General features: G+C 39.3%; 1 protein-coding gene across 1 annotated transcript in view; it reads left to right on the forward strand.

Annotated features, from left to right (window-relative positions):
* The window catches only part of LOC308139985 (CUB and sushi domain-containing protein 1-like), a gene marked incomplete at both ends in the record, with an annotated part of 391,623 nt that overhangs the window by 223,424 nt on the left and 154,612 nt on the right, over positions 1-13,587 (forward strand). The window contains 3 exons of the mRNA XM_080509617.1: positions 1,003-1,084; positions 6,506-6,630; positions 11,713-11,834. Of these exons, the coding sequence (XP_080365743.1) occupies positions 1,003-1,084; positions 6,506-6,630; positions 11,713-11,834 (329 nt within the window). The remainder of the gene's footprint in view (positions 1-1,002; positions 1,085-6,505; positions 6,631-11,712; positions 11,835-13,587) is intronic.

Genomic DNA, 13,587 nt, shown 5'->3' on the forward strand with positions numbered 1-13,587 from the left:
AACAAGACACTATTACCCAAACTGCTCCCAATAGATGACAGCCCTAACTGTGTGTGTGTGTGTGTGTGTGTGTGTGTGTGTGTGTGTGTGTGTGTGTGTGTGTGTGTGTGTGTGTGTGTGTGTGTGTGTGTGTGTGTGTGTGTGTGTGTGTGTGTGTGTGTGTGTGTGCGCGTGTGCGCGTGTGTGCGTGTGTGTGTGGATGAATGTGACTTGCACTGTAAAGTTCTCCTGGGACTGCTGAAGCAGTGGAAATATGCAACATACATGAAATCCATTTACCATTTACAGCAAGGCTAAACTATGGTGCACACACATTATCATAAACATCAATGAAGTAGAAGCCTTGAACACGTTTAGGTAACTTTGATAACCTCAGAGACGACAAAGTCTCGTTATTTGTTTTTTTCAGTACAATGCATACAAATGTTATCATGTTATCAGTTAAGGACATCAGTTGGACACTAAATGCTATGAAACATCATAGAACTTTGAGTGTTCTATATTGCCTGCAGAAAAAGCTCATTGTACATTCAGCTGTCAAAAGACAATCTGAAAAAGAAGATTGTCTCTTGGTTATGAGCATTGCTCTCAAAATACATACAAAAGAAACACTTCTTGTTTTCATTTGAAAGCTGGTGTCCTGTGTTCCTAATTCAGATAAGAAAAGATCAATGTTAAAATTCAAAAGGTAAATACCTTGCTTTTTGAATCTTGAACAGCACTTACGGATACTTTGCTCACTCACAATTATTTGTCCTTAACTGCTTGACAGTCGTCTCGGATAGAGAAGATTTCCAATCTCTATGGTCACAATAACACAAATGATTTCTTCCCGTTTAGTTTATTTCTCAGCTGAAAGAGATTTGAGGGCAAGTCTAATGGCTTCTGCATAATATGGCGCTTGCATTAGGCTAAAAATAACAAGCTTCTAAAACACACAGATAAAGTTGTCACTTTACTGCTTACCAGGGACTGATCTGTATTTTGTGCTTGTTTTTTCAGTGAGTCAAAGCGGTCTTGCTGGGGATGTTTGTCCTGATCCTGGAGTTCCTGAAAATGGCAAGAGGATGGGCTCTGCATTTCAGTAAGTGAAACTCTTCATCATTTGACATTTTTACTCGTTGATTACTCAAATGTTTCCCAAAAACACCCTCCTATTTTGCACAATGCAAACATCCATGTTCAGAAACAATCCATTTTTAGTCCTTCCATCCTGCTGTGCTGCATAAAATACTGAAAAAGATTGTTTCTATTTGTGAGGGTTGTCTTCAGTTTACAGACATTTTGACTTCAGGGCATACTTTAGATCGTAGGTTATTTCTTCATGAAACATAGTGTTTTGTAGTCCTCCTTTTTGCCCCTACTCATGGAAATCTTCGAGCTCCCCAGCTGAGAGAGAATGGCACTATGTCCCAGTTCTGGCTCCAGAAATTGGCCAATGAGCAGCGAACATTTCTACCAAAGTTCTGCATCATTTGTGGGGCCACTGCAGAGTTTTGTGGTTTATAAATAATCATAAATAATGTATGTGTTGGGGACCTGTTGTTGTTGCATCGACCTTTTAGATGTGAAGTACCTTATGCAGCTGGCATGAAACAAACTTCACATATTTTATCTCTCAGATCTTTTCAAGGATGGATTGTTTTGGGGTTGTCAGATCTGTTCAATCAGTGTAACATATAGCTAAAGGAATTATTAGCAACTCCTTTATACACACTTGCACGCACGCACGCACGCACGCACGCACGCACGCACGCACGCACGCACGCACGCACACACACACACACACACACACACACACACACACACACACACACACACACACACACACACACACACGCACACACACACACAATTTAAAGGGGCATCAGGGTGCTCCTCACAGGACTATATTCCAGGGCATCAGGGGGTAGAATAACAAGTTATTTTTACTTTTGTGACTTTGTTATGTTAAAAGACTGGTCTCTGATCCCAGGCGCTCTTTTATCCTTCCGCAGCCATGCAATCATTACTATGTTGTAAGAGCACAAAAATCCAATGGCGATTCAAATTAAACTCAGTGCCCCCCCCCAAGTTTAATTTTCATACAATGGCACAAGCACCTAATATAAACAAACATCAATGAAGACCACCTTGCTTTATTTGAAAAAAGTCCATCATTGATGGTCTTTGTTTGGACAAATTGAATAATTCAACACAGCATTTGATATCAAGACGTTAAGCAGTCTCAGCGTCTTCCAACAAGCTCAGATGATGCTGCATTCATGACAGTTACCAGTTGGGAAATTCCCATTTCCCAGTTTCCAGTGTTCACACAATAATGAAGAGAAGCAAGACAACAACAAGACTTCCCCCAACAGTACTCTTATATTGGTACTTTCACAGATGAGAAAAAGAAAAACAAGCCTGTCATCACATACAAAGATGTCACTCCTATTGCTCCCCAGTCTATATGCTATGAATGTATATCACCGTGTTTTATAGTGTGCTGTCTGTTATTCAGATGAAGAATGTGAGCTTCGTAGATTTGACACTCAATTTAGCAATAACCCTGTTTTCAGTCAGCTGAGTCACTACTTTTGTAATTTTGTGTCAATGTTCAAAAAGATATGTTGACATATTTTCCTTATCCTTAGCTGAATAACAAAATGATTTCCCTGTTATTCTGTAACATAAAGTACAGTAATGTATAATGATCTGTAACACTATTGACATTAAAGCTTGCAGCAATATTTAAAACATGTTTATCCATTATTCTTAATTGAGTGTATAGTATTGTAATCAAAAAACATTGTATAGTGATATTTTCTGAATTAATAAATGTTCTGTATAACGATCTGGATACGATTAAATTCCCACTGTCACCACATCTAGTGGAGGTACTCCTGTGGATAGCTTTCAGTTCAGACTTTGACAAAAGCCACAAATTAATTATCTAATATTGTCAAAACAAAAGCTGTTGTCACATGAAATACCAGTGTCATAGTTAGCCTCTTTTGGACTGTTGCTGACTGAATTGTCTAAATAAGCAGCTTCGTCTGTGTTACCTGAAACCACGCCTACTAAAGTGTCTGCTTTATTTGTATACGTCTGATTGTAGCGACATTTTTGAACAAAGGGAAGTGAATGACATTACTTAGTTCAGCCAAAACTGACAACAATAGTGATTCTGTTAAGTCCCGTTTCCACTGCACAAAAAGCGCTGGGTTGCCCCGGGCTTCCGTGTGTTTCCACTGCAAGAATTGTGGATGGCCCTGAAATAACTGCTCCGTCGGTTGACACTGGCTTCTGTAACAATGCAAATTGTTACAGTTATATGATCGTACCAGCTTGGTTTTGCACAAAAATACCTGGGAGTTTCTTGTAGTTTTATACTAATAGACATTTGGATATATTTATGCATTGGTTTGTACATATGCTAATTGGATATGCATTCTAAGTTGTGAAAATCGTTCAGTACATATATCTGTGGCTCTCGATATATAAAAGACACATCGTTTTACCAAATCGAATTATCCATTTTTTTTTTTTTTTTTTTTTTTTTTTGCAGGTCCAATATTTTGAAATGATTGAATAATTGGAGAATCACATAGGTGAGGTTCTGCTGGCAAAAAAAGATACCAAGAATAAAAGTTAACCAGTCATTAATGTTGAAATATAGAGGTAAAAGCAAACTTTGTTAAAAATGGCCAATTTATCCCCTGACCCCAAAGTGATAGTAATATTGAATTAAAATTCTTAAATTGAATATTTAAATTGATTTTAAGCTGATTTTTCTAATTGTCACTACTCAGTGATCTTAGTACACATTCCCCAAAATGCCTAAATTGAATTTGTATTTACACAAGATCAAACTTCGCCCTGTTAACAAACAGCATGGCATGCAAAGTCCTAAATGGAGCATCTCAAGACAAACACTCAGACTTTAGGCTCTTACTAAATGTCTGAAATAAACTGGTTGTCTAGCACACATGGAGATGATGATAAAAACAATTTCCGGCCTCAGGTTTGTATTCATGTTAGAGAAAAGGACACAGACAGACTTTGGAAACACCAGTACCACTCATAGAGCTGACAGTCCAGCCAAAGTAAGAATTGCATTGGTCAGGCAGGTGACCAAGAACTTGACAGCCAATCTAACAAAATATCAGACGTTCTCTGCAGAGATGGGAGACCCCTGCCAGATGGACAATCATCTCAGCAGCACTCCATTGATTAGGTCTTCATAGTGCAGTCGCTACATAGACACGAGTCTGTGTAGAAAAGACACGACAGCCTGGTTGGAGTTAACTAAATTGAATTTACAAACTGAAAGCCTGTCGATAAGAAACTCTGTGGTTTGATGACAAAAATTCAAAAGACAGTGAATCACAGCAAGCTGCCGCCAGAATGCCTCTGTGAAATGCTTTCGAGCAAGACAAACAGAGGAGGAAGCCAAATGTAGAGAGCCCCCAGAATACAACCTCCAGCAAAGTACATGAACTTGATATGGGCCAACAGATGCAAACTGAAGCAAATAACTTCCAACTGAGACAGCAGTGGAATGACTTCATAGGACGTGTCTGTCTGGAAGTTCAGAAATACTTCACATATAATTTGTGGCTGCCTGTGAGGGTATTAGGCTCAAACTGAGGTATAAAAAGCTTGAAGAGTTTTATCTGAGATGACTCAAAACTGTAATCACTTCAAATGGACTCCTGCAAAGGCCTGATATAGGAGTTTATTTTTGTGGCAAATGAAACATTTTGGCTTTTAATCTTCTATACTTTTTGAAAAAAATTCTGAAAGTATCTTTATTTTTGACATTTTCAATTTCGGCCCTATGGATTACTGAGATTACAGGCATACACCTTTAAAACTAACTGGGCAACAAGAACACTATGTGCAATAAGGGGGAGTTGAGAACGTGCTTAATGTGCATTTAAAGTCCCTGCAAAGAAGACATTCTATGGACTATCACTTCATTAGGAAAACATACCTCCCACATTAACTCCATTGCTCCGTTTTATACTTATATTACTTGTACATTTGTTATGGTCTTACATGTCTCCGCCTCACAGACACACATGGTTTGAACAATTACATCATTTGGGTCAGTGTGCAAAGACTTGGTGGACTCGGTGATTTCCAAGAAACTCTCAGTGGTGTCCATCACCTAATCAGCAGAAAGGGAGGCATCAATCTATTTAATCAGATGTGAGCAGTTATAAAATAATTGTCTCTCCCTACGGCTCATGCATTTAGCACAAGTCACAGCAATTGTGCTGATGTTGGTCTGGTGTGTAAGAAGAAATCAAGGCAGGCTCCATATTTACCATTTCCAAAGACTGTTTTCAGGATAAAAACTTTAAATGAGTTCCTGCTGCTCTCCAGTACCATTAGCATCTGTGGTTGCACAAACCTTTCTCACCATTAGTGGAGTTGTCTGAGTTAATGAAGGGTCATTACTGCTACGTGTGCATGTGTCGGTAAGTGTGTGAGCATTTCCCCGTGTGTGTGTGTATACATGTTGTTGTGTATGTATATGTGTGTGTTACAGGTCTCTATCTAATCACCATTAACCATCAAGCTACAGGAGCTGAAACAGAATTGCAGTGTGATGAAGTATAACAGGATAAATGGAATGGAGACATAATTATAGAGCAAATTAAACTTGTCTTTGTTCTTAGCCATGTGAATGCAGTACCAACCTGTAACCTTGTGTGTAATGACTGTTGTCAATCAACCATATCCACATTTGTGATGGAAAGGTTATTGGTATGTTCAAGGAGGGGGAAAAAAACCCTTCTCTACTTCTAAATGTCACAGTGAGTGGCAGGATATAAGGTATTTTCAGATTTGTCCCTGTCCTGGTAGAGGCCATAGCTCTGATGGAAGTGAATGGCCCAACTTGCTGTGACAAAGGCACAAAGACAGATTTGGCCAGGCTGCACGGCTCTTCAGTGTTTAACAACAGGGTAGAGACAATCAGCAACCAGAACTCTATGTTATGAATGTTTGGCCAGGTGGTAGACTGTGGTGTGTGTCGGCAGGGAGGAGATATTAGGCTTTGCAGACAAGACACCATGCAGACTTCCATTTAGAAGGCTGAATGTCCCTCTCACGTGTTAGACAGCAGGGTGTTGGAAAGAATGTGAAAACACAAACGATCTGAACGAACGATGAGAGGAAAGCTAATGGTGGCGTGGCAAGTAGAGGAAATCGAGCAGAAGAGAGTGAAGGGAAGAAGGCAACCAAAGAGCCTTGTATAAATAAAGGTGAAACATTGTTTGGGGGGAATAATAAAAAAAGTTTCCAACTGGATAATCTGTGATGACGATGTGATTTGTGTTAGTGATGTTCATGTGATGTTGCTTCTTTTAAAGAGTGTTTATTTTTTTGTTTGTTTTTTTTCTCTTCATGGATTCCCCCAAGTATTGCAACATCAAGTGGCTTCAAGCGAGAATCAAAGAAACTGCTATTACTTTCTTGACAAGTGTTGTCACTGTTCTGTCTCCTTAACTAGGATTGGCTCCAGTGTCCAGTTCAGTTGTGATGACAGCTATGTACTACAAGGGTCTAAAAGTATCACCTGTCAACGAGTCACTGACACCCTGGCTGCTTGGAGTGACCACAGGCCCATCTGCAGAAGTAAGTTATTACAAACACACTTAGTGCTTCTGTGTATCCCTACGGCGGAGTTGTGTCACTGCTAATGCCATGTTTTCAGCAGCAGCACAATGGTGAATTTTGATTGATACCGGTGTGCACCAAGATCAGCTTTGCTTGATTAAAAAGAAAGAAATAATAAAAAAAAGACAGTGGTGCTATTTCTGAAAAGAAAAAAGAAAAAAAATAACAAAGAGGAAGATGTTTCTAACCCAAGGTGGTGGTGTCAATATTTGCCCAGCAAGCTTTATTCTTTCTGAAAAAAAGGGGAAAAGTGGAATACATAATGATATAAATGTTCTAAAATCAAACATTTATTTAATGCTTCATAGGTACAATGATGACAAATGACTGCCATGAAATGACTTCTAATAAAAAAACATAAATCTAACAAGGTGCAGCAGTCTTGGAGCGTGACATGAAGCCATTTCTCTTTTTCTAATGTAAACGCCTCTAGTAGTGCTTTTAATGCCGCAGCGATTACAGCAGCTGTTAATAATGCCCCTTTATGTGAAAATACAGGTAGCCCAGCATTTAGCCATAAATGACTATGCAATTGGAGACACTGCTTTAAAATCAATAAGGTGAAAATGTGGCTTAATTTACTGAAGGGGAGATAACCCCACCCAACTACAGCCATTTTCTCCTGTAATAAAGAATACTGCTCACACAACCACAGCATCACATCCTCATACCAAAATGAATGCATAACCTCCTTTAGGTGAGATCTTTCAGCACAGAGAAACAGATAAAATGCATATCGACTGACCTGCAGACATATAATCAAATTGTTACACCAAGCTCAAAACTTCAACTGCAACTGATATTATCAGATATTCAGTTTTTAAAAGCATCGGTGAAGAGCTTGTGTCCCAACTTATAATGGACTGATGAATGAGGCCTTATCCTGACCCAACAACCAAAAGTGATTTACTCAAAAACATATTTTCACTTCTGCAGAAACAAACAGTTAATTCATGTTGAGGACAGTTCCAGAGACCTTTACAGTCTCTCACATCTGTGTACACTTTAGCTGCCAGGTGGGGTGCTGAGCTGCATATCAAGTCTTCAATGCTTTCTTCAAGGACACTTCTCCATCCCCCTCGGTTAAGCAAGGAGTTAAACCATCAACTCTAAAGACTGGCTTTCCGACTATTATCGCCCAAAGGATCAAGACATTCAGAAAAAATTGCCCAATCTTTAATCAGGACCTCCACTGCTGCAGGCAGCGCAGCAATGAGACTAACCTTGCATGCTCATCATTTAGCAAGAGGATGTAATTCAAAAGGAACGCTATGAATCTTTAATGTGTTTTTAATGGTTCTTAGATAACAGTGGAATTATATGACAATGATGTGTAAGCTTTATTACGACACATTAGTGCAGATAATGCATACATGGTAGGACACATGCATTGATTTTGTTGCTTCAAGATATGTTGGATCTTTAATGATAATGCACACACATACATACACAATACCATCAACCTTACACTTTGTTATATCATTGCCTGGAATTCCCACTCCTATGTTTGAAAGTCTGCACTGCTGTACTTCTTAAGCCCAGTTCCAGACCTCTGCATATCTCCCTGAATCTCTGAATCTGTCAGCAATTAAATTTTGTGCTCATTTACGGCATTTTTCATGCTTAATAGAAACAGATAAGCCAATATAAACTCTGATGGAAAGATTAAGAACAGGAACACCGTCTAACCAGGCTAAAGTACAACATATTCTCGAAAGTTTTATGAAACTTGTGGGCATGAGTCTTAAAGGAGTCTATAATTGTCATTGTAAAGAAAATCATCACAAGACACAGTGGTTGGTGCAGCTGTGGCTCAGTTGATAGAGTGGGTTATCTTTCAATCTCCCCTCTAAGATCTTCCATGTGGATTATATACTCAGCACCAAGTTGTGAGCGCCTTGGCATGCACGTTTTAGCACGAGTGTTTCTTTGTATGTGACTGATGATTTTTTTTTAAGATCAAGTCCAACAGCTCCTGTTGGACAATGCAAACTAAATCAGAAAGATGTTTGATGAAACTTTGAAACGATGAGTGACGTCATAGAAAAGCATACTATGTCGTAAGTACTTTAAAAGTGATACTAGATATCAATTTGCCTCTTCAATTTCCCACTCTATTTCTGGGAATCATAGCCCTGACCATGAGGTGATCAGATATATATCTAATTGGTGCCCTTTTATGCGCTTGCAAAAAGGCCATCGTGAGGCGTTGGTTACTCCCTGAGCCTCCCGCCATACATGAATGGGTGGATGTTGTCAGAGGATGGAGAGGATAACCTACATGCTTGATCTACTAAATTATAAATTCTCCAAGAACTGGTCTAAATGGGTCAGATATAAGAAAATTGAATGATGTGACTGTCGAGATTATGTAACCTCACAGTCGACTCAGAAGTGAAACCCCAAAGCCATCGACATACAAACAACCAATTATGTAGCTCCCAATCTGTTTAAAGTTAGCTTGTTCTGTCCTCACTCTATCTATTCATTTATTTGTTTGTTTGTTATTATTATTACATTTATTTGTTGTCTGTTTGCTTTTCTTTGGTTCTTGTTTCTTTATTTGGTGGGTTTTGTTTTGTAGTTTATTTTCATTTCCCCCCCTAATTCTTCCTGTTCACCCTACATGTATCCATGTATGTATATAAGCTTGCGATTGTATATATGTATGCACACAGGGAACTAAAAAGAAAAAAAGAAAAGCATAGGATGATGAAAACTAACCATGAGCGATATCAGTTGAATTTACACAGTATTTTTGTAGTTTTTTTGAATGAAAACTCACATGGCCTCGTCATATTGATTGGCTAAAGGACTAAAACACAGTATGAGTGGCAGAGCAGCGACCCACGGGCTGCCATCGCCAGCATGCTTTCTGACAAAACTCTGTTGGGTTTACTTATTAAGAAAAGTAAATTGCATAGGGTTAGCGTCGACACACAATTGTGATGTGTGTGCGTGTGTGTGCGTGCGTGTGTGTGTGTGTGTGTGTGTGTGTGTGTGTGTGTGTGTGTGTGTGTGTGTGTGTGCGTGCGTGCGTGCGTGCGTGTGTGAGTGTGCAAGCGGACCTGTGTGTGTCTGTGCACCCACGCACTCACTAACACACTTGCATTGACAGAAAGAGTCCAAGGGACAATGTCACACACCTCATGGCTGCAGTGGCATTTGCCTTGAGCTGTGCAAGTGTTTGACGGACAGGCGGTCCCTGAGCTCAGACACGTACTGTAGGGTCGCTGTCACACCGCGTTATAGTTTGTGTATGTGTGCTTATTTGTACGAGTGTGTGTACCCGTGATGTGTCTGTATGTCTGCAGGCACATGCCTGAAATCATGATACTGGGAAAGGGAAGCTTCTAAAAGACAGGAGGACATGAACAGTATTTACAAAATATGTTATTCATGAATGTGTCTGAAATCTGTTTGTTTTTTTGAGTTTTTTGGGGGAGGGTTGTTTTTGACTTTGTACCAATGTGAAGGTTATTTTTGTTGGCATACATCTTAGAGGGGGAAAAAAGAGACTTATAAAGAGAGTGTGAAGCTTTTACATAGATTATCTGCCTCACAATGTTGGAGTTTTAATGTTCTCTCTCTCTGTTTTCTCTGGTGACTCTACTTTCCTCTCATTGTTCAAAGTATGAATTTTAGGTCAATTTCTTACTCCAATTGACCTTATGTGTGAATGTGACTGTGGGTGTGTCTCTGTTGACCCTATGATGAACTGGCAACTTGTCCATAGCATTAAAAAAAAAAAGAAGTATGCTTTTTGTCACACCACGTAGTGATTTTTGATTAAATGAATTCCTTGGAGACATTTTTTTAGCATGTTTTCCACGTTGTTGTGGACAGCTGTGTGGAGAGCAGACAGGCAGAGGTTAAAAATGTCTGTACCATAGCTGTGGTGTATCGTATTATCTGGCGTGATCACTCCCTTGGGATTCAAACCCATGAGCCTCTCTCATTCTCTACTGAGACTTTACTGTTAATTAGAAGCTGGTCTCCAAGATGAATCGCCATGACTGTGTTTCTGTGTGTGCGTGTAGCTGTGTGTATCACGGTGTGTTTCGCCTCTCTTTTCTAATTAACAGGCAGATCAGTCATCTCAGGTCCTCCTCCCTCTGCCTCTCTCTTCTGGTGGTGTCTGTCTCTTTCCTTCCACACTTTGCTCATCCATTCTCACATTATTAGCTCTCACCTTGTCTTGGTTTCAATGCCTCGCTAACCTCTCTCATCTCTGCATTTCAGCTGGCTCACAGTGAACATTTTTGAAGAGCTAATGGATGGATTACTATCAAATAAGACACGCATGGCCTCCTCTAGTGAATCCACGTTATTCGAGTGATCTTGTGGCCGTTCATGTTGAGTGCATTGAATCATAGACTTGACTTAGTTTCACTCAAATGTAAAACAACGCATCCAAAAATAGACTTTATTTTAGATCTAAGGCAGTATGACAGAAAATCAAGCAAGTATTATTTAAGAATGAATAACTCTGAAAAAGTAATTAACTTCTATCTGTTCCGATAATAGTTCAAGATAAAGTTTTGTTGATTTTGCTGCACAGGTTCAAAACCAACTGCATTTTTGAGCGATGGATGGATGGATGGATGGAGGGACATTTGTCGTAAACTAGCAATATTAAGTAACATCAGTCACAAAATAAATGGTAGAAACACAGTTACTCTATCTTGTGGTCAGTGTTTGTGAGAATATAACTGAACAAATGGAAATTTAAGGGTCAACGCCAAAGTCTTCTCTTTTCATTTTTCATTTATCTCATTTGATTTATAGTTTTTCATTGACCGTTAACTGGTAGATCAATACCTAATGCAGCCTGTAGCTTGTGTAATGTACAGCTTTTCTTTTGACTCCACTAAACTTGTGATTATATTCTTTGTCGCCTCTTCATCCTTGTCCCATCCTTTTTATTTTCTTAAGGTAGAAATACATTTGAAATCTCCAAGCGTAATTTTTATTGCATTGTAAATCACTTTTAACACTCTTTTTTTTGCTCTGTCTCTCTTTTGCTGTCTTCCTCTCCAGCTCGTACCTGTGGCAGTAATCTAAGGGGGCCCAGAGGGGTCATAACTTCTCCTAATTACCCTGTTCAATATGAGAACAATGCACACTGTGTGTGGGTCATCACTGCAATGGACTCTGGGAAGGTGAGCTTTTTTTCATTATTATCAAATCCACATACAGAAAAAAAAAAACAACAACAACATCTTTTGCAGCTGCAATGTGTTTAAATCCCAGTGTGTTGTATAATGTAATGATCCTCACACCCCAGCAGTTGACCGGTGGAATGATTCACATTTTCCGCAAGGTCCAAAGCATTCTTCTGCCAAACTTTAGATGTTTCTGTTATTTGTTCTCATTAACGAAAAAAATACCTGGAGTGGCTACGGAGTGGGAAAAATGTGTGCACACAGCCTTCCTGTGGTACATTGAGATTCAAAAGTGCTGCAAAGAAAGGCAAAAGTGGACAAGAGAGCAGCAGTATGCAGCAAACTATTGTAAACCAGACGTAACACATTGTGCAGTGTTAAAGTGTAAGGACTATTGTTTTGGATTTGTGTGTGTGTGTGTGTGTGTGTGTGTGTGTGTGTGTGTGTGTGTGTGTGTGTGTGTGTGTGTGTGTGTGTGTGTGTGTGTGTGTGTGTGTGTATAGCTCATGGTCAATACACTTCCTCAGATTTTGAAGAGAACATTTGTTACTGAGCCACTGTTGTGTATAAATGAATAATTCATGTACTTGAGGTAGACCATCAGAGGTTTCTCTGTCTAATTTTTTTGTTTGTATTATTGTTCTCTTCATCTTCTCATATTTTAACCCCTTTCTCTCACCCTCTCTCTCTCTCTCTCTCTCTCTCTCTCTCTCTCTCTCTCTCTCTTTCTCTCTCTCCCTCCCTCCATTTCTGCTGTTTATTTTTTCTCAGCCCTGTTTTGTCACTTTCTGCATTTCTTTCATTTTGTCCCTCAGTCCCAGACATTTTTAATATTTGTTCATTCTCTTCATGCTCCTTTTTTCCACTCACTTTCTCTTTATGCAATCTGGCGAGATTGTCAAGGGCTCAAATCAAAAATTAGACTACATTGAATTATAATTCAGGAAAAGGGGAAAAGCGGGCATTGAAATTGTTGGGTACTTCATATCCAAAACCCAACCACTGGGAAGACAGAACAGGAAAAAAATTGTAAGTGCATGCTTGCACATGTAACATTCAAGTTTTCTGTAAGGTGGAAAAGGATTCTGGTCACCTCCGAGCCTCCGAGGCAGTTAGATCGGAACTGTGGGTTATAATTGAGATGGGAGAGAGCAAAAATTGAAGAGAGAGGAAAAAAAAGGACAAATTGACTTTTTGTTCCTCTTTTTGTGCCTTTCTGACCTTAACAGAAAGAAATGACATGCCTGTGCCAAGCCATGACATTCAGTTCTAGTATGTGACTATATGTTGGACCATTCATGTAGCTTTGAGACTCTAATGGGGTCTCTAATGGAAAATTCTTTCAAACCAGCGTCACGGTTTTCAGTCAACATCTTAAGACATGTCTTTGAAAGTGACTTTCACTTTGAAGCTATCATCACCTGCTCTTTTTAAGAGTCTCAGAGGAGTGAATGACTAGACATTGTTGCATCACTTGATCATGTCAGCTGCAGAAATGCTGTCATGTTTTTTTGTTTCGTCAGGTGACAGATGAAGTCACTTTTTTGTCTAAGGTGTGTTACTTGAGGCATGAAACAGACACAATACTATATTTTACAAAGATTTACATGTCCTTATGACAGATGGAAGGTATTATATCTGCTCCATGTACCATCGGGGTGTGTGTAAGTGTGTGCACGCACGCACATGTTTAAAATGCTTAAGGTTTGACAGCACTTCAACAATGTGCTGTAATGACAGATTATCAGCT

Source organism: Blennius ocellaris (assembly GCF_963422515.1).
Source record: "Blennius ocellaris genome assembly, chromosome: 1".
Lineage (NCBI taxonomy): Eukaryota > Metazoa > Chordata > Actinopteri > Blenniiformes > Blenniidae > Blennius > Blennius ocellaris.